Consider the following 21,821-nt stretch of genomic DNA (forward strand, 5'->3'; position numbering starts at 1 on the left):
AATATTCGGAATCGGTCCGTTAGTTTTTACATTGCCATCTTACTTCAATGCATCGGGACGATAAAAGATCGCGAATTCGTGAAAATCATCGGCGAAATGGCCAAAACCCGGTGAAGTAATCGCGAAACGCCAATTATACCACGGAATTGAGGAGAGAAATACTGTAATCGCGCGCTGTTAGCGTTGCTTGAATAGGAAACTGTCTAGCTTGGTAGATTCGCGATTCTCGCCGCTTTCGAGCGAGGTATCCGCAAGAAGTGCATTGCGAACGGCTGAGTTATTCGGGAAGATGAGTAAAGATTCGGTGAAAGTATTATGAGCGAATTAGCCCCTTGTCTCGATAAGGCGGTTTTTCTCTCGCGCGGATGGGACGCTCCCTCCGCTATTAATATTCTTCAAGATACGCGGGGGGTGGGACCCGGCAAGGAAGAAGCGCGCTGTATATATCATTTCGAGCAACACGAAACTTCGCGAGGGCGATTATTCTTACCCGCTTGAAAATTCCGTTTCGCATTGCTTCGTGGAACAACGTCGTAATCGAGTAATCGAGCGGACATACATCTTGCAAATCCGCTGCGCGCTCTTTATCACACGTATTTAGACATCATTAAATATTGCTAATTATTAAAGAAAGAAAAATTTTTTATAAGCACAATGTTGACCGAGATACGGGAGATACGGCGACGGCGAAGCCGTTATCAACATTAATTCAAGATCGGACCGAATTACGAGGGATCCGCTTCTTTCCCGTAATTTGTCGGAAAAGATTAATAGTACGTTCAACTTTGCAGCATTATGTTTTAACGATAAACACCCCGGTTATCTTGAAATTAGTTTTCTTCTCTCGCGTAACGGGTTTCACGGACGGTAGATATTAGATTCGGCAACGTTAATGAAACCCGTACGGCAATTAAACGGCGATTGATCCGGGGTGCACTTGACGTCGCTAATTAACCGTTGGAATTTCATTTCGCGTTGCACGCTCGATACGGTCCGGGCGGCTATTTTGAAGAAGATTCCGATGATCAATAGTCGCTTAATCCCGCAGGTATCAAGGCGCAGGCACAACGCGCTCCAGAGAAAAATTGTTCGCGAGAGAGAGCGCCAGGTGAGAAGAGGCCGAATACCGAGCTCGCCGGACATTTATCACACTTAGGATCCGCGACCGGCCTAGAAGAACGTTGACGAGCGATCTTGGCAAAATTGCAGCAGAGTGATGCCGCTTAACGTGCGACACGGGCATGCAACGCCGTTTTACTACCTCCTTCTTGAACGATAACCTCTGGCCAAGCGCTTGCGAAGCTTCAGGTAAAATTGCTACCACCATAAAACATTATTTTCCGTCGCTTTATCGTTTATAATTGCATTTGTAACAACACGAAGGGATTATTCTCAGCCTTTTGTTCGATATCGATAAATTATTTTCAAATCCGATTTTAACTTGCAATTAAAAACGAAAAAAAAATATATATATATTAAAAAAGCAGTACATTGCAATTTCCAGAAACAACTTTAATGCACCGTTATTTAAATTGTTATCGCGTGTCTCTCTTGTCAATGAATGAATTAGAGCATTGTTGTAAAAAGAGCGATTTAATATTTACGTAAAGCGGCTGCTGGTTTCGCCGTTTACTAGCCGCGGTACTATTGTTACACCGGCACCGGTCCGAGTTGGTATTATAACGGCGATATATCGGGTATAGCCGTAACGGCAAATAAATCCCCCTCCCTCCCCCCTCGCGCAGCGTTGCGTTAATTAACTCTTTACAATGCCGCCAATTAAAAATCATAAACTGGATACGCGAGTTGGCGAAACGGGGAGAGTTCGCCCGCGGGTAAGAGGCGACAGTAGTCGCGTATCAGGGCGCCGACGCGGGTCGCGCGTCGCGGCGCCGGGTGCCGCTTCGTAGATGCTGTTCGTCGCCGCGGCCAGTGCACGTTCGCCTTGAACGCGGAGCGCTTCGCGCATTCGTAGCCTTCTCCGCCGAGTGATTCTCTTCCGTCGGGTGACACCGTGTGCACGATGCCAGGGCGACGCGCGTGACGAGGCGGCCGAGCGAGGCAGAAGATCGCGCCGCGTCGCGATTACTATGCGAGCCGTCGAAGCGGAAGTACCCGCAGATCGATCGTACGGCCCTTCCGCTCTTCGATGCCGGCGACAATCTTGATCTCCCTTTTTCCATTCCCTTGACATCGTTTCGCGTCGATTGCGCGCCGCGAACTCTCGCTCTTGCCTTCAGCGCGCGTCTCCGCACGCGGGACTCGAATTCGCGCCGATGATCGACGATACGCCGATTGCACGAGCGTTCGACTTATAATGCAATTCTGTAACAGGTGATACGCCGTCTCCTTATAAGTGCAGTAGTTCCGAGTTCGCGTATCCGCGAGCCAGCTTCGCGAGACGGTGCGGATGCCGCTCCGGCGACTTGAATTCGAATTTTCAAAAGTGTCGAGAGAAATTTGATCGTGTCTGACAAGATAACGAATGTTCCCCCTGACATCCCGTCGCTTTACAAATTCTCTCCGTTCCTCGCACTTGTTGCTAATTCATTTTCTTGTCTCCTTAATGGAGAAGAAAGATTTTCCTCCAACGCCTCTGAGATGCGAGACACATCACACCCACCTGACCAGCGATTTTGAATTTCCATCGTACTCGTCCTTGACTTAACATTTTTTTTTATAGTCGACATTTTGTCGTAAAACACGCGAGAAACTTTCATTCCCTCTGTATACATAATTCAAGACGAAAGTGTCTAATGCCCGCGTCGCGGCTGTACACGATGCGGATGTATCTCCTGGCTAAAATGCATGTGTAATTTGAGTACGCGGCGAAGTTCGACTGTCGATCCTCAACAACCTTTTGACGAGTTTCCACTTCATAGTGTGCAATCGCGGATAAACTATTCTCTATTCAGGATTGATATATGCAATTCCTATTACAGAGTGCAACCCTTGAGCGGGCTGTTCTCTGTGTCCAGAAATTGGTATAGATCGGATCGTTTCCACCGTTTTCGTCGTCAAAAATAGCCTGACGTACGGTTATACATCTTCTAAAATAAGAGTCGCTTTATTTTTTTGCTTTGATACGTTATACATTTTTTATTCAAACTGTAAAAATAAAAAATTTTTTTTTTTTTTTTTTTAATATCCGATAATTGTATCTGGGGCAGATATCCTATTCAAGTTTTAACAATCTGGAGATTTGGTTATTTAATCTTCGTTCATTTTACGATTTTGCAACAGATACGCGTGTGTATTTGATTGTTTTATTTTTCCTTTGCAAATCAGTTTTCAAATAACGTATCGCAAAATGCTCGTCTTTGAGACGCGAGATATGCAATTACGAATAGATTTCCTTTGTTCGCTACAACGCCGTTAAACAATTCGCCATAGAATCCCGATACTTCAATATTTTTCTCGTTTCGTTATTTCTACTTCTCGTACATAATTAATCGTCTGAAATCTTGAATCCTTTTATCATTAGCGAAAGATTTTTGACGATATATATACCTCCGTTGTTATCGTAATATCGCGTATACGAAATATCACGTTATCCTTTCCATTCGGACGGCATTTTGTTCGATAAAATGGGTGAACGCGATATTTCAGCGAGATGTGAGCGGTAAAATGTAGATCGATGCATAGCCGCGTATCACGACTGCTTTTCTTTCCTGATAAACAATTCCTTACGACATATAGAGAGGAAAAAGGGAAGGCCCGATATCGTGCGCGTGTGACAAATCGATGATCGAGCGTGACGTGGCGTGAAACGTTTCGGAACGAACTAAAGGCAATGGACAGCCTCGTGTTTGTTTCGTAATTAGTGTCGGGGAGATACAAAATAAGAGAATAGAGAGAACACCAGGGGAATCGACGACGGGGCGGCCGTCGAGATCGAGAGGGACAAAATGAGGGCCCCGTTGCTCCTCTTAGGCGGCATTGTTGTACTGTCGCTCGCAGTAGCGAGGGCTCTCTCGTGTGTGTGCTCGCCGCTGGAGTGCGACGTTCTCACCGACGAGGACTGTCCTGGAGGCCTCACCTGGGACCCCTGCAGGTACGCGACGTTTACCTTCAACGCCTAGAGAGATCCTCAAAGCTTCGCTTTGGCTCGGCACCGGAATACCAACGAGTCGGAATGTGCCCGTCTGCGCGTTTTCCACTCCCCTCGGTTAAGAGAACCTCGCTTTCAGGATATTTCGCGAGTTTATTATTTTTTATCTTATTTTTATTTTTTTTATTTTTTTTTCTTATCGGAATTGTGGACAGAAACGTTTCTAATCATTCGCAATAATATACGAAAAAACAGCGAGCGTGAGAAATATGCGCGATGGAAGGTATTTTAATATACCTCGATAATCAAAAAAGGAAAGCTGTAGATGTGTAGAGTTTTATATGTCCGTCGTGTAAATTCTCGACGCATCGCGTATGATATTTATACGCAAATTATTATTACGTCTTCTCTGTTGCAAAGATGTATATAATGCGCAGAAGCATAATTTTCAATTTGAAACTCTCTAGAGTCGGACTTTTTACGTTCCGTTGTAACAATTGTGTTCTGCTACGCGTTGTAATTAGTTCCGAGCGCAGCGTGCAATTAAAACGCGCGCTACAATAAGGCCCGCCGTGCTTGTGTGAAATTTTTTTTTTTCTTTCTACAAGCAGCGAGAAAACGCCATCCTTTGTTTGTTCATCCACCTTTGTCGCCGCCCCCTCGTGTGCGAATTACGTTTTCACATTAGCGACTCATTTGCGGGAAATAAACGAAGGTGGTATTACCCCATAAAAGTAAACCGCGCGTCAAGGAAAGCTCTCGCATGCGCTAAGGGTGGTGCAGTCGCGAAATGTTATACGATAGCGTTTATCATCGGCGTGTTCGATATCCATGTGGCCAACACGCGAGATCCACATGCCCTTGGGTCTATTTTCATCCACCCACGCACACAAGCATGTGCGGAACATTGTTACGCCATAGTATGCACACCGTATATTACACACCATATATATTCAAGCACGGAAGGTGGGGTATGCACCTGAGTTTTAGGTGTGCACTTGTGTTTTACGGCCCGTACAAACAACCTGATGAGGAACAGGTTCTCGCGTTAGTAAATAGGGAAACGTTAAGAATAATGTATAATGCAGATAATTAATAACACCCGCCGCGGAGGAATCGAAAAATCGTGCGGTTCGGGAAAACAATACGGTGCATTAACAGTGATAATTATCGTTGCGTCATTTGCTACAATTTTACATCCTCGTAATTTATATTTATCTCGCGAATTGCATTCGTGTATGCGACAAAATAACGCCGTCATCAATCGTTAGTAAAATATAAGACAGATTATTCAATTCAAGTGCCGCAATGTATCGCGATGTGCAATCGTATTACGCGATAAAGCACGCTGCAAACCGCAATCTTGTGAATATTACAGGCTTTTTAGTGTAAGAGCGAATATGCAGGTTACATCCCCTTTAACAAATATTTGCGAGGAAAGTACCAAGATAAATTCCACTTCGCGCGAGCGAGTATGAGGCACGATCGATCGCGGCGTCATGTAAGTCGGCGATAACGGTGCATTACAAAATCAGATTAATGCGCGTACTAATGCGTAAGACGTCCAGCGAGTATTTATACATGTAGGACAAAAGGAAAAAAAAAATAGCCCGGCTAACGCGATTGTTTGCACGATTAACTCATTTGCTGCGCGAAATAATATTGGAGGAGTTGCGGGAGCTGCGTACGCGTGTGTGTGTGTGAACTGGATTTTTCACCTCGTGATAAGTTGTATAAAAATGAATATTGTACCGTGCAATATATACGTACACCCGGAAAGATTAGATTCTTTTGAGCACTTAACTTACGTGTAGCTAAAGCTTCAACGCTGCGAAAGATTCGTATCGTAAAAGCGATAGTATCTTTACTCAAAGATATTCCATGTAGGTCAATCTTGATTAGATATCTCTGTTAGATATTTATATATATGGTTGCAGGGCAAGGTGGGTGACTCACAACCGTTTTAGCCACTTTGGCCAGGTACATTACACAATACGCAATTAGAAAGCCTTTCATCTGTTCTATATTCACGAGCAGAGGGCGGATAAGACGGCTTTTCAAACCGCGGCTTCTCTCACAGCTACTCGAAGCGTTAGAAATGTGCGGTTGAGATTGAGATTTCTCCTCTTCCTTTTTTCTTCTGGCTCTTTACGATCGGGAAAGTTACTCGTAAGATGAACAATTTCAGCGTAATTGCTTTTCAAGTGCGAGACAAAGATTGATGCTTGCGCGAGAATCGAATAAGAATCGCTCCGGATCGGGAACTGCGGATTGAGATCGAGCTGTGATTTATGCGTTAGATTAAATCTTGGAATAAGAGATGCGAATTTTTCGCTAAAGAGAATATGGCCGGATATTCGTACCGTTGGCAAATCTTCGACGTCTTTACGGCGTTTTACTCGTATTCCCTCGCGATACTCGTATCACAAAGATGAATTCTTTACGAAATTCATACGTGATCACGGTAAATCTTTCTTGTGCAATTCAAAAGCTTATCCACCAAGCACATTCTGCTTCTCAACCACCCACCTGGTTTTATCTCGCCCTGCGTATTTCCTCGATATTTCAGCATGTGCACGATAATACAGTCGCGCGCGTCGATACGTACAATATGCTGATTCGAGAACGTCGGAATTGAATTTCAAAAGGAGCGACACGCGTGCGCGGAAATAGAGGAAGAATCTCTCGGAGTGGTCTCGGGCAGTTATACCATCTTTCCCGAAGGACCTCTGCGAATTCAATAGGTGTACCTAACGTTTATTGCGCCTTGGAATTTCCGGAAGTTCTTGCAAAAGTCTCGCGATTTAGAAGGACAGGCGAAAGACCGTTACGGCGATGGCGACGACAGCCATCGAACCGTTCGATGTGATATCGAAAGATAGCCAAGTAGTCTCAATGACGACGAGGTAGTTTCCAGAAAGAAAAGTTTTACGCGTTGAGTTGTACGTACAGCAAAAGTATCGTTTCATGCAAATTTATCGGTGTCAACAAGACGTAGCGATTCTACCAACAAACCGTATTGCGGATCGCGTCTGTGATACGCTAGTGAATTGTTATTAAAGACAACATCCGTATTATATTGCCTTTTTATGCGCGTACGTATACTCCAACATCATTTTGTTTATACACTATCTTGATATCGCAATACAGGAGGAGTATAATTTCACAAATGCAACTGGCTGTCCACGCCGAGCTGTTCGCGCGTATATTTCGATGAAATTTCTCTTGCTCTTCGTAAACACCTAAACGGTATAACGTTAAATATCGGTTTCAGATTGTTTGGAATCTGAAGCTTGTAGCGTTGTCTCGATTACGGCCTCGGCCGGTTCAACGGACGATTGGATGTCGCGAAACAGATTCACAAATTTTATCGAACGCAATCTCATCATTTCATATTGATAAGAGTCACATCATTGTAGATTATATTGCTATAAAAATGTTCACCTTTTCTCTCTCTTCTCTCTCTCTCTTTCGCCTTCTCTCTGTCGTTATAGAAAAAAAACCAATTGCATTCTCAACTCGAATCAATCAAATGATACAATATTTTTCGAATATAACGCGATTTTTTGTTATGCGTTTTACAAAGTTTTTCTATTGTAAAGAATTATATTATTACTGTTATTGTTACAAGCATGATTAATTTTTTTATTCTACATTCTAACAATTCTTATTCTTTTTATTGATCGTGATTTTTTAATTTCAAATGCAATAGAATTCAATATATTTATGGCTATCAATTAATATAATTAAAATTGCAATTATTATCTAATTTACACGTCACTGACTATTCGAAGGCAGTCGTGTATAATTGCATTTTATCGGAAATTAAATTTTTTCGTGCTTATTATATATTCTATTTTTCTCACGAGTTACATTCTTGCGTCTTATAAGAATGTGCAAGACTGAACGTATAGTAGAGGTAGATTGTTTCATGAGAAGCGGATAAGGAACATAGAAAGAGAAGATACCCCTCGTCTTCATTGCTGCTGTTGGGACGGCGTAATAAAATTCCTGGTTACAGTTGACAATTTTCCGCGAGATTATTTTCCGTGTGGTGCGCCGCAGGCTGCGCCTTGATATTTCTCCCTCATTTTTTCCCTTCAGAACTTTGTAAGACTATGCTCCATACTGCTGAGCGTACCGCGCGCGAAAGTGATATGCACCTGCATAATACGTAGAAGCTTCTCAATTTCTTACATCTTGATTCAAGTCAAGTTTCTTCAGAATAAAAATGCAAATGTCACCGCACTTGCGCGAAGATTTACAGACCGGATTGCGGACCTCGCAATCTCGTGACAATGTGATTTCTTGAAACGCTGAACGGATTTCATCGATGATATCGTGACAATTATTGAAAATGTTGAATATATCAATTATAAAAATATTGAAATTATTTTAAGAAATTCGTTTGAAGTCTACATTGCTTTATAACCATTTTATTATATTTCTAAAACTGTTTACCGAACTGTTGCGCGATCTTTATTTTCCAACAAATGTAACGATAAACTTATATCACTTTGAAACCGAGCTCGCGCCGTTATCTTAACATCTAGCCGCTTTTAAAAAAAGGACGCGGACCGTATTTTTTCGTTTTCCGAGTTTAAGGAAGATGTAAGACTGTTATAAGGAGCGCTTTATATCTTTAAAACGTTTGTATCTCTTTGTTTGTCGCCCGCAGGATTTCTCGCGAGAAAACAAATGGACGTACGTTCGAATCGAAGTAAACTGGTTAGCTGCGATCCGCATGTAACCGCGGGTTGTTCGTTTCATCTATCTCATCGTTTTATACGTTGGCATCAATTTTCCGTTATTTGTTCTTTGTCGATAAAATAAAAAAAAAAAAAGAGCTAGACTGAGCCTCAGTGATTCTAAGGCCAAGCATTCCGAGAGCTGCGTATATTTCCAATACGTTACTGGCGAACAACAATAGCAACGAGAGCTAATAATACTATTTGTTTATATTGCGTGGGAACAACTTTCCTCATTTCTGTTCTCGTATGCAAAATGCGTATAGCGTCGAGAATTAATTAAAAATCTCTATTTTTTTCTCTTTTTTTTTAACACATTAATCTTTAATTTCGAACTAAAGATAAACGTATGAGACAACGGATATATGAATAATCTTGTTTCCACGCAAAAATGCATGTGACACGAAGTGGTCTAATTATAACTTTCCGCTCGAGTTATTTTATAAGCTTGAAGCTGTCTGTCGCGCGTAAACTGACTTGATTTGTGTGCCGAGCGTGTCTCGCACGATATAGCCTCCTCCCTGTATACATATATAAAACGATTGATCGAGTTTTATGTGTCTGCAGGTGTTGCAAAGTATGCGCGCGTGTGGAAGGCGAGCCTTGCGGCGGCCTCTTCGGTTTTTCGGGAACCTGCGCCGTCGGTCTGCAATGCGTAATCATGAATCTGCTAACTCGCAGCCGGGAAATGGACGAGGGCGTCTGCACGAGTGAGTATTTACGAGAAAATATTTAAATAAAGATTTCCGAGCAATAGAAAGAATTCTATTAGAATCACATACAGTTACTTGTGCCTCGGACTGCGTGCGTCTCGAATTCTTACGCGGTACAATGTCGTTGCAAATGGAAGTAAAAACCATCCTCGACGACACTGTCCTTTTGCAATTGAACTGACAATGAAATGTACATATCATTCGCTATCCACACATTTTTATATTAGAAATTTCTTATTTCTCACTTTAAAAACTAATTGGTATTGGAACAGCTGGACATTTGCAATGCTCCATTTTCATAAAATTTTTATTAAATTTCAAGCATGTTTTAAATGTCGATGCCATACGATTTCAAATATTTATTCTTTTAATGACATGTGTGCTGGTTTTATTATAACCTTCGGGACATTTCTATCTCGCGGTACATGTTCGCGATAAATGTACAGAAATAATATTATGATTATTTTCACGAGTAGAATGTAACGCTGTCCGCATTTAATAAGCACAAAATCGACAATAAATCTCTGTATAAAAGGTTTTTGCGCGCGTGTGTGGGTTGATACGATTATATCGCGTATGTTGTTTCATCATCCCCTCGGTTGGTGTACACTATCGCGAAGCTATACGGTATTCATGAAGATAATTGGATAGCTTGATACGGGAGAAACTAATCGTGGATGACGAATGATGATTATGCAGTTACTATTTTACGATTTTAATCCGTGTAACAAGTACTGTAATGTGCTATTGCAAAAACGATAGGAAATACCTCCGTCTTGTTTTATAGTATATTATTTTCTTCTTTCGTATGATAGTATCGTTTTTTCTAGAAACACGTACATCACGTCCACTTTATCTTTTCCAATACGCGGCAAGGTCAGATAAAACAATCCAGGCCGTTAGCTATATGGCACGATATAACGATAAAATCAATAATTATCAATTTTCTGAACAATTAGAAAACTCGATACTCGCTTAATGTAATTGCTATAGTCTACGAAGTTGATGCCACTAATATCAATCCAACGCGAGTTCCAAACTTGGAAATTTCGTGCCGTTAATATTCTGCCGTATGTAAACCCCGTTTATAATTTATATGAAACAACAGTTGTATGTGAGTAATATTCCGCACGGTGTATTAGACAACATCGTAGATACTCCTCCTACCGAGCTCGGACACATTAAACCACTTCAAATCGATGATGTCGTTTTTATTCATACAACTTTCATCGTTCGCTCGAATGAAAAAAATGTTACAGTGGTCGAGGCCATAGAGAAAAAGATCGTGTCGCAGTTTCTGAAACTTTCGGATAGGGCTTCCCCAAATGGAAAAGTTAGTTTAGGCAAAGTCATGTTTGCGCGAATACATTACTTTTCACTTAGAAATTTTTCACTGCACCTCGTATGTGCAAAATGTCGGACTCTACTTCCTCATATTTATGAACTAGAATATTTAAAAGTATTAATTTATTGATATTCGCGCATATTTCGTATTCTACGTATAATTTCTTTCTTTTCGTAATTTTAATAAAATGTTTAATGCTTTTGCATTAAATATGAGTGTAAGCAGAACGATGTTTTACAATTCTTTGATTCGATCTGTGCATTATCGATAATTACTCTGAAAAAGGATGCTTACTTTCATTTTCCAATTCATTGAATAATCGAATCGCAGATGTGCATTTTTCAGGCATTCAGTTTTATCGTGAGTCCGGCGTATTTCCTCTTTTCCCCGATCTTTTTCATCGACTCGATGTCCTTTGGCTCCTTTGAAAGTTCTTAACGCTTTGAATAGAATCGTGTTGGTGAATCTAGAAGTGAACGATCCCGCACCGGTCGCGAATCTAATTGAGCGATTTTTGAACTTGTTATAACTCGGATTTTCCAAACTTCCAAGTCAAACGACGATTTTAGAGACTGGAAAAGGAAGTAATTAAGGGCCGCGAAATACTTCTATGAAAAATGTTCTGTATTCTCTCAAAGGCTCAACTTTGCAGTGTAATAACTTACCCGTAAAGAAAGGCTTAATTATTACAGGAATTCAAACATAAACTGCTCTTACTTGCATTTTACAATTATTTGTTAAATAGTAGTGTAATTTAAAATAAACAAGTCGCAGCAGCACCAATCTCTATGTCGGTACACAATAATAACATACGTATATGATATTAATGATAACAAGTTTAACAAAATAATATTATTACAACAATAACGTTAATTATAAGTTATAAATTGAAATTGATATCGCCAATTTATACAATTATAGCATGTTTCTGAACAAGTTAATATTAATTTCGATGTCGCGCATGTACGTGCATAATGTCTAGATGCAATTGTTATAATTCCACGTTGAAATTTGTGCAAATAATTTCTATGGCGTTCGGCGACAATTGCGATAATTGTCAGAAACGAAAAGTGACTGGGAAGGGAATACCGATATGCTTATAGTTTTGGATTTTATTAACAGACTCGGTAGCATGAGCGATTCGCGTCGAATATGCCATCGCCCGATGGCGACGTGCCAATTCGGCCGCGCGTAACAATCATACGAATTTTCGCTTCACTAGAATCACATCAGCGATCCTTTAAACGGACGGTCGGCACGGAAATACGAAATCGTCAATATTTGACCTGCATTAACAACGTGCGGGTGGCATATCGCTTTTGCGTGATGCGCTTTGCGATATCGCGCGTCCAGCTCGATCGCACGCATAACATGCGTTCGATCGTAATACGACGACATGCCTAGATTTATTTCCTCGAAACAAAAATAGCCCTTTAATAAGGAATTTGACCTGGAAACGATTCTGAAAAAAAAAATGTTACGTCGCGTTTGCGTTTAAACGTGTTTTTATTTTTTTTTTTTTTTGCCGTGAAAATGATGAAGCTTTTGTGTCGCTATCCGTGGAGACGGATGCGAGGTAATTCGTTTTGTGGCGTTTACACTTCAATGGCGGGCCAAACACGCAAAAATGGATGTACTTGTTTCGAAAGCGACATATACCTGACATTTATAATACTTCACGTTTAGTATTTGCATCAAGTGCTACAATATCTCGCAGCTATTAATTATATTTATTTAATGTTTCCGTTTCAACGTAAAATTGTTATTTAAATGACCGGCGCGTAAAAGTTATCTAAATTGTCATTTCAGTTTTAATAATTTTGTGTCGGATACATTTTGAGAGAAGTCTCGTGTCACGATTCTGCCGGGCTCGCGAAATCTTCGTGATATCATCGAAATTATTTAATTATTTATTTATTATGCGTTATTTATTCATTTCAAGATACCTTGATTCAGATATTCCGAAAACAACGGGCACGATATATTTTGTCTGTATTAATATTGAAATTTATTTGCAATTACCTGTCATTAAGCAAATTTTGGAAGTAACGTATAACAGTATATGTATAGACATAGCACTTCTATTATGGTTGATGCGTAATTCCGCGGATGATGTCCCTTGTAACACTTGATGGATGTTCGCACAGAATCAGGACTGTAAAATTAGTCGCACTGTTCTCTTGTCTCAAAGCGGAGAAACTATCCCTGTTTCATATGCAGAAAGGCAGTAAAGGGTCGCGCTAGTCGCGGAACTCAAACTCGAAACTGTCTTCAACTCGACACTTCCGATGAACTTTGACACTGGCATTTTGGAACGCTTCAATAATAACTGCTCTTGTGAATTATCTTCTCATTATTATCTTAAAGCAGACGGTAATTGAGTTAACCCGATTCGATCTTCCGTGTACCTTATACGAGATACTTCCACTTCTTCCTCTCTCCATCTCTCTCTTTCTCTTTTGTTTCTGGACGAAAAGTTTTCCAATTTGTGTTATATTTCAACACCTTGGTTCTATTATTAGTGCTACTTTGCTTTACTGAATGACGGAAAAGATAATAAATTCTCGAGGAAATCTAAATAAAATTATTAACTTCGTAAACGGCCGGATCTTATTGTGCTCATTTGAATTGCGCTGAAAACTTGCCTACCATTTTTACGTTAATCATTGAGATTGCGCAGAGAATGAGGTCGTAGTTTTTCAACCGGGAAAGAGAATCACGGATTCTGGCGAAGTCCCTGTTCTTATTTGGCGCCTCTCACGAACAGGACACGCTTTCGCACTCAAATTTTGTGCACGTCGCGAACGCGAGCTGCAGCGACGGTCTGCTTTAAGGACGAACTCGTGTACGTGTCTTTGGAAAATGAAATTGCTTCCGATTTCGCTCTCGCTTCTCGTGATTTCGCGCCGCGAGAATGGATTAGCCGACTTGGGCCTGCTAGTGAGTTTCGCATGCAGCGAAATCGGCTTAAGTCACTGTAGTAACAGCCGATCTCGCCTGGAAATTGCTTTAGATTTTGCAAAATAAATGGCAGGTGAAAACGATGACGTAGGAATTGTCCATTTTCACTTACAATCTGTTATGTGGATATTCATTTTTTTTTTTAATCTGCATTTATATGACGTCGCGTTGTTTACTTTATTAGTTATTCATTGGCCGGCAATTTTTTAAACAAGAACAGGCAGTAATTCTGCCGTTGAGTTATTCGCGTCGTGATTTTTGTTTTTTAAATAATTACGTCTGCTTGCCTTCGATGTTTGTAATCCCGGCACTCATTAATGTTACTTAATTTAAAGAATTAAAAAGCAATTGGCAATTAAATTTTTTTCTAATTTAAAATTGAAATTGATTCGATCACAATTTAGTCACCGTCATCGAATAAGCAACAAAATGTTTTACTAGAACGGAAAAGAATTTACATCTAAAAAAAAAAAAATTGCTTTGTAACAACAAGTGGAATGCAGGGAATAACTTCGTTACGCTGCAGCCTTGCGCAGTTATGCGGGATGTACATGTAATGCGACTGAAGAATCGCAGTTGATTCAGCCGCGTGACTCGTTACACGCGAGTCAACCGGCGGAAAAAAAAGAAGAAAGGAAAAAAAAAGAGCGTTATCACGGGCGTTCCGCCCGCGTGTACTGTATACGTGCAATCGGCGAATCAACCGGGCTACGAGATTTCAAAAACGGACGTCAATCAGCTAGGTCGGCACACTGTCGCCGGGGTTAACATGATTCTGCAGTGACGGGTGCCGTCGGTTGTTGTAACGCCGGTGATCGATTTCTTCGTGCATCGACGATGTGCGCATTTAGGCGAGTAACCCCTATGCACGCAGGCACGAAAAATATACTCCCTAAAAGGAGAGAGAGAGAGAGAGAGAGAGAGAGAGAGAGAGAGAGAGAGAGAGAGAGAGAGAGAGAGAGAGAGCGGGAGGAAATAATCAATTCGCTTTGATACGCCTTTCCTTAGAACTTTCATGCAGAAATGGACTCGGCGATACGGTATATCATCCGAGCGTTACAGCCGCATGGCAAATTGCGAAGTGACTTTCCCGATTCGACGTAACGTGCGATAAAGCATTGAGGACATAAAGGGACATTACGCGATTTCGATGGAGATACATTGACGTCATTTTGAATATAGATTGGACATTCGTCGATCCGCTTACGAGATATATCGCATGTGCGTATTAGATGTACCAAGATCATCGATGTCTATTTCGTACGTAATGTTTGATAAAGCAGTCGTAATTTTTTTTCTTTTTTTTTTTTCTATTAAATTGTTAAAACTTATTATCTGTAACCCTGGCATGGAAAATATTATATGACAGATTCACGTTTACGCCGAGGTATAGTTTTATAGGCCACGAAACTCGGTCATTCGTAGTTTTATGAACGTAAAAACATATTCTTTTACAACTAAAGTAATTTTTTTTTTTTTTTAAGTGTATGTAGATATATAAATTTATATAACTTTTTTCATTACGCTTAAAATACCTGAGTCTGTTACTACACTATTAACATTATAATTATATTATGTATGGAAAGTTAATTTTTGTACATATTAAACATTATGCGAGATATTTGCAATACCGCGCTAATTACATTATTAAAATTTAAATTTTGATAGCAAAAAGGTTAACAGATGAATAAAAAGGGAATACTCTTTTATGCGGCGTAAGCGTAATCTTGATATCGCGTAAGCTCGTTCCACTGATTGCAAACTCGCTGCGCGCGGGCTGATAGCCAAAGGATTTTTAATTAATTTTCATCTGCAGTCGTTTAAGCGTGTTATCTTGAAAGCGATTTGGCATTTAAGGAAAGAACTATGTACGCATGTAGGGTTGCAGGTGCGCACATACTCCCCTATACATTCGCCGGTTCTACCTAAGCCGATGCATATGCACAGTGGTTGCTCGATGTTAGAAGCCAGGACGCTCAGTATTCATGGAATATCGTTGCTCGAACGTGGGGAGTTGGTAGGGTACAAATTAGTTTAGCCCCCTTCGTATTTGCGTTGCATCCCCGTCATGGCGGCGGCGGCAGTAGCTGCAACAGCAACAGCAGCAACCTCACCCATGGCGGCGTGTAAAAATATTCCCGCATGTATCGAAAGTTTCCACGTCGTTTCATACGTCAGGCGCACCGAACGCGAATATCTTCGGCGCATTTTAACTCGACAGCTGTACCATCCTTTTGCCGTCATGCAGTCGTCGTGTACGTAGAAATTTTCGACGTTGCTTAAGAAATTTCGCGCCGCCGTTGAAACGAAGACGAAGAACGTGTCACGACAAATTTCATCGATAATAATTCGTTTGTTGTAATGTGGGAGATTCCGTAGGCTTTCGTCTATATATTTTCGTAATTAATATTTTCGACGAGTCCTGAAACGTGACACGTTTATCGAGATAAAAAGCGAGAGAGAGAGAGAGGAAAAGAGAGAAAATGTAAATTCTATTTTATACGAACTGTTTGTAAATATAATTCATTCATTTTCATTTGGAATATAGCGCTTTACTGAAAATTTGACTCTGCCGGCAGTTAATAAATTACCGTAACATGTTGAACCCTTTGTGTGTGTGTCCGTGCGCTTCGTATGGACGCATACGAAGAAATTAAATGCAATGCCTGCGAACGGAGGCGTATCATTTAATATGTATTTCATAATTATCATAGGGCAGAAGTAGGTTGTTTGACTTGCATACGTGTGTCGGATTCATTATACAATTGTAAATATGCCTAGCGCGTCGTTTGACATACCGCATAAACAAGATTATTGTGGAATATTTTCCGCGAGAACAATTAATGAAACGCCACGCGAATACCAAAATGTACGAATTGGCATTGACAATATCTGCACGATTAATATGGGTTCAACGTGACTTCATAATTTTTGCTATAAATATGATTGGCGTTGCATAATATTGCTTTATTAGTCAACGTTAGCAATGCATTGTTAAGTTATGGAATTTAATTGATTATTGATATATTATTCAACAGATATACGAGAGACCCGCTAGATAGACGCAATTATCGGCAGAAAGAGATTAATTGTTTAATCACATCTCGATGTTTCAAAGTCGTAACAGGCCGAATCGAGTTAAAGAATCAAATCAATCTAATAATTAATCTTTATCTTTTTTCATTCCTTATATTCTTTTTCAAAATCGCACGTGCATTCTGTTTCTGTCGGATTTATTTTTATCTCCACGTGCAGGTCGCACCGAGATACCCGCTTATACTTATAGATTGCTCAATATTAGGTCGCTGCGCGTACGACATGTCACCGTCCGTTTCTGGTATGAATCAACGTTTATTACATCGATTTATATATAATTCGCATCTCAATTAAAGCGTAATTTATTTTAATTGCTCTTGGCGATTAAATAATATTTACCACGCACAAAAATTTCACGCATGAATTCAAACGTCGACCACAAATCCGCCCAAGAAGAAAAAAAATAAATAAATAAATAAAATAAGAGAAATTCAAAGTGTTCATCGTTGTTAACGACTGCATTCATCGTCGCTATTTATCAGAAATTATTATCCTACGAAAATGCACGAGAAAATTCATTGAAATGAGGCTCTTAAGCTATTGTCAGAAAACAGGAGAAAGGAAGATACGAGGGAAAAGAGAGAGGAAGAGAAGGGAAAGGGTGATAGCCTAAACGGAGGTATCTGAACATTTACGGGCCATTTCCTCACCCGCCTCCTCATAATGACATTATTGCCTTCTTGGGCTGAATAGTGGCTGGCGTTGCCGGAGAGCTCTATCTTGAAGTCGCTAACCACGGTCATTATTGGTTTTCGCTTGGTACACTAGGCATGTAAATTCACGGGAGTCAACATCGTGGTAAATGTCGCGATCTGTTTTACATCTTTTCGAGCAGTAATCGTGACAAATACGATAATCGGCTCGACGGTGCTTTTTACCGCATCGACAAATTTGTGGCTGAACGAATTTTTATTTCTGAAAACCTGAGAGAAAACATTTTCTACGAATAAAACACATTATTCAAGTAATAGATTAATTTTTCTATTCGTAATTTCTTGGCATTATAGTAGAGATTAAATTATTTTGCTTCAAATTTAGAGATGCTTGTATCTTTTTTAATTTAAATTTGATATCTCCTTTTGAGACATACTCTTCTAGAACAAGAAATATTATAGTTTTTTTTTTTTTTTTTTTTTAAAAGACAATTTTTAGTGAATAGCATTTTCAAGGGAAATTAAGAAAATTGATGTTATAAGACCTTACTTCAAACCTCAACCTCACTTCTGCTCGTTATGTTAAACTGCAACGATTAAAACGACTCAGAATTGTTCTTCTTCGCTCATTTTATAATTTTGAAAGTACAAAACACTTTGAAATTTCCATTACTATGAGGTTTACTGACATTCATGATATAAGCAACATTTTTACGTTCATGGAAGAAAAAAAAAATAAAAAATAAAAAATAAAAAAATAAGCGTGACAGAAAAATTGAGCTATTTCGATATCTAAACTTTTAAACGGTTTTGCTTCCCAATTACTTTCCAAACTTATTAAATCTCGATAGCACATATTGCTATTGCTATACGTATAATAAAATTCAAGTGAATAGCACGGTCGTTTATTCGTTCTTTAAAAAATAGGTCAGACAGTTCTTTTTTCGATATGCGTTATCTGTGTGCGAGTTCGGGAGCGCGTTTTATTTTTTAGCATCAATATTTATTCAATATTGAAAAAAGTTAAAGTTTTGTAAATCTCGCCTCCTCTCTTTCGTTTTTTATTTATTAATACTTAAAAGAAACGTTTCCAAAGACATTTTTATTTCAATCGGAATAAAAGTTTACTTTAATACAGATCACAAATCATTCATAAAGTGTGGTCTGAATTTTTTATAGCATAAATGCATACTGCTTTCTACATAAATTTGCATTCGACTAACTTTCGAATGACAATACTTTGAGACAATTCTCTGTGCACATTTATATTTGTCATTCAGTGCATTTCGCATGACTTTTACTGTGCGACCGTCAAGATAAAAAATCAAATTGGGCCATTTCGAAACAGAAGACGCGGATAGACGTACGTTTTCTATTTACTTGCACACAGAATGTAACTAGTAGTTCGTGATTCTTTGACGGTTGCGGATTAAAAATGAAATTATGCATGACCGGGTGGAGTTTTAACTGTGAAATATCGACGTAGCGGCGCTATCTCGGCCGGCCACACGTATCGCTCGTGCACGGTGTACATGTACGCATCGTTTATCGAGGAACCATGTGATAACGAGTAGCCAAAGCGAGCGCATCGATTTATAAGTAGCGCCAGTTCTCGAATGCACGTTCTTGTGCAGCAAATATCGGTCGCATAACGAACTAATAACGGCCGTTACGGAGCCGCAGTGCATTGTAATATTTGCGCGGCTGTCACAATATTTTTCAGTTCACCGGTTGTGAATTTTCTGCCGCATGCAGATTCAGTGAAGTGGATTATCCTGGGTAGGAAAATGTACCAACTTTTACTTAGGCGTTAAACGGTCCTAATGCAAATCGCTAGGATACAGGAAATGTGTGTAAAAGCTCGACGGCGCTATGGGCGGTCGTATTTTCCCTCTTTACGCGCAGTTTTATCTGGATGATATGAAAAAAGTTAGTGCTCGTGCACTTTTTTTTTGCTTTTAGATACTTTCAGCTCAGTGTCGGTACTTCTAACTCGGTGGAGTTCGTAATAATTTTCATCTATGCATTTATTATATATCTTATCTGTTGAAAACAATTTATAGGAGAGATAGAGGGTGAGAGGGATAATTAGATTCATCTCCTTGCTGAATACGTACGTATCACCGCGGTACACACAATACAGTCTGCAAATTTGACAGAGCATGAAAAGTCGAGAGGGGGATGACATTCAATTCCTTCGCGATGACGGACGAGCTCTCGCGCAGCAAATTATGAGGGGTAAAAGAAAGGAAAAGAAAAAAAAGTTTTAGTTTAGTGCTTTCTCTTTTGTGACAGATATTAAACAGGATTGCAAGAAGTAAACTCGATTTTACCCGGCGAAAGAATCGCGTCACGCGAGACTATCCATTCGCGGTATGAGAAGAGGCAGGTCAGACAACGACGATCGCGTTCAGGGTAGAAGCGCAAATTCGTAACTTTTCCCATTAAATTGTATCTCGCGTGGAACTGATTGTGAGAGAGCTAATGGTGTGACGTCACGGCACTCGGTAATATGGAACTTCAGAGAGCGAGTTTAATCGTCTAATGTCATGTAAGAAGAAGCTGTACATTTGCGTGATAAGACGCAAGGCAAACAAAATATCCGAGTCATAAAGTTCTCTCACAATCACAATGCATTAACGATACCGTGTAAAACATAAACAGCGAAAAAGTCTTATCTCCTTTATATGCAACATTGCACAGGGATTATTAATAAGAGAATTGCCGTGGTGTTATACTTGGCGTTTCCGCTGAAACGCGGAGTGCTCTTCAAACGGGCTATTACAATCAATGCACTATCTTATCAAAAACGTCGAATCGCGGAGGATTGTTCGGTGAATTCGCGCGTTAAAACGTAATGATAATCTTTTCGTCATTATCATTAACGTACCGTCGATCGAAGCACCGAAAAGCCCGCGAAAGCGTTGTATTCTCATGAGTAGCCGCGGCGAGTTGTTATATCAGTAGAAGATGCTGACCTAAAAACCGAAAGGGCTCATAACGGGTAAATACCAATTTTGTGTTAAAGAAACCATCAGGGCTCCGTGTAATAAACGCGCCAACATTCGCGAATGCAATGTATCCGCGTATACTCGCGCGCGACTCGTAAAACAGAAACGTCTAGCCATTCTCTTCTTCTCTGCGAACCATTGTGGCTTCGTACTTTTGTACCGAGAGAAAGATCTTTTTTTTTTTTTACTCTCTCTCTTTTTCCTTTTTTTTTATACATCCGGCGGTAATTGTCATGTGCGACAGAAAAGCCGCGCTCGGTCGCTTTCACACGCATTGCCTTATCGTAATCTCGCTATTTCCCATCTCGAAGTAAATTCGCGAGAAAAAATCCCGGCCACTAGCACAAAGAAAAAAAAAAAAGATCAATGCATGTGTATGCGCGTATCATGATAGAAGGGTGCAAACATTCCGTATATTGCTTTTACACTCCGTATACATCCGTACTTTGTCGCTTTTATTTAATCACGTTTATTTATAAAGTAAAGACAAGTTTCTTTAGTGTATATTATTTTTAAAGATCGCGTTAAATTAAACATAATTAATATTGATAACTATTTAAATATACTTTATAGAGATACGCTTCTTCCGATTTATTACACAGATTTATTGAATAGATTTAAATAGATAAATAGCATTAGTCGTATGGCATAATAGCTGCAGACTTTGTAGTACTTTGCTAGTCTTGCATTAGTGCAATATTCAATTGGCGGATCACATACGTTTGTGGTATCGGACAATGCGCTTTGCTGAAATATTCATAAATAAAGCGATAGCTTGTGGTAAATCGGTTCGGCGTGTATCTCGATATGCCGCGGAGTTTATCGTCGTTTCCACAATTGGTGAGGATTGTTACGGTTCATAGGAAAATGTATTAATTAATTAACCGGGTGCATGCTAATTGATTGGCGAATGGTGTCGAGCTGTTTTTAAAATATAATGCCATATATGCTAATTAGTCATTTTCGCTTGTTATAGTTTCGTATAAATTAACTTAATTTAATAACTAAACTCCCGTCGTCGAAATTTGATAACGAGTGCAACTTTTCTTCGAGATTTCACGATAGCGATAAAAAGAAAAGAGAGATAATTTGTAAAAAAAAATAATTATACGCCAAAGTCAATGCTTTCTTTGGTAACTTGCGACCGTTCTACTTAAAACTTCGCGTTTAATTGTGAATAAATTTTATTTTATACGTGCTCTAATTACTCGTAGAGCATATACATTCAATCGCGCAATCAAAC

General features: G+C 39.8%; 1 protein-coding gene across 2 annotated transcripts in view; it reads left to right on the forward strand.

Annotated features, from left to right (window-relative positions):
- Positions 1 to 1,911: 1,911 nt before the first annotated feature.
- The window catches only part of Cmpy (crimpy), a 231,358-nt gene continuing 211,448 nt past the window's right edge, over positions 1,912 to 21,821 (forward strand). The window contains exons 1-3 of one of the 2 annotated variants that reach the window (XM_070663251.1): positions 1,912 to 2,334; positions 3,700 to 4,054; positions 9,367 to 9,509. In XM_070663251.1, the coding sequence (XP_070519352.1) occupies positions 3,909 to 4,054; positions 9,367 to 9,509 (289 nt within the window). In that variant the 5' untranslated portion in view covers positions 1,912 to 2,334; positions 3,700 to 3,908. The remainder of the gene's footprint in view (positions 2,335 to 3,699; positions 4,055 to 9,366; positions 9,510 to 21,821) is intronic. The other variant, XM_070663249.1, reaches the window with a different exon arrangement.

This window comes from Cardiocondyla obscurior, linkage group LG11, assembly GCF_019399895.1.
Source record: "Cardiocondyla obscurior isolate alpha-2009 linkage group LG11, Cobs3.1, whole genome shotgun sequence".
Taxonomy (NCBI): Eukaryota; Metazoa; Arthropoda; class Insecta; order Hymenoptera; family Formicidae; genus Cardiocondyla; species Cardiocondyla obscurior.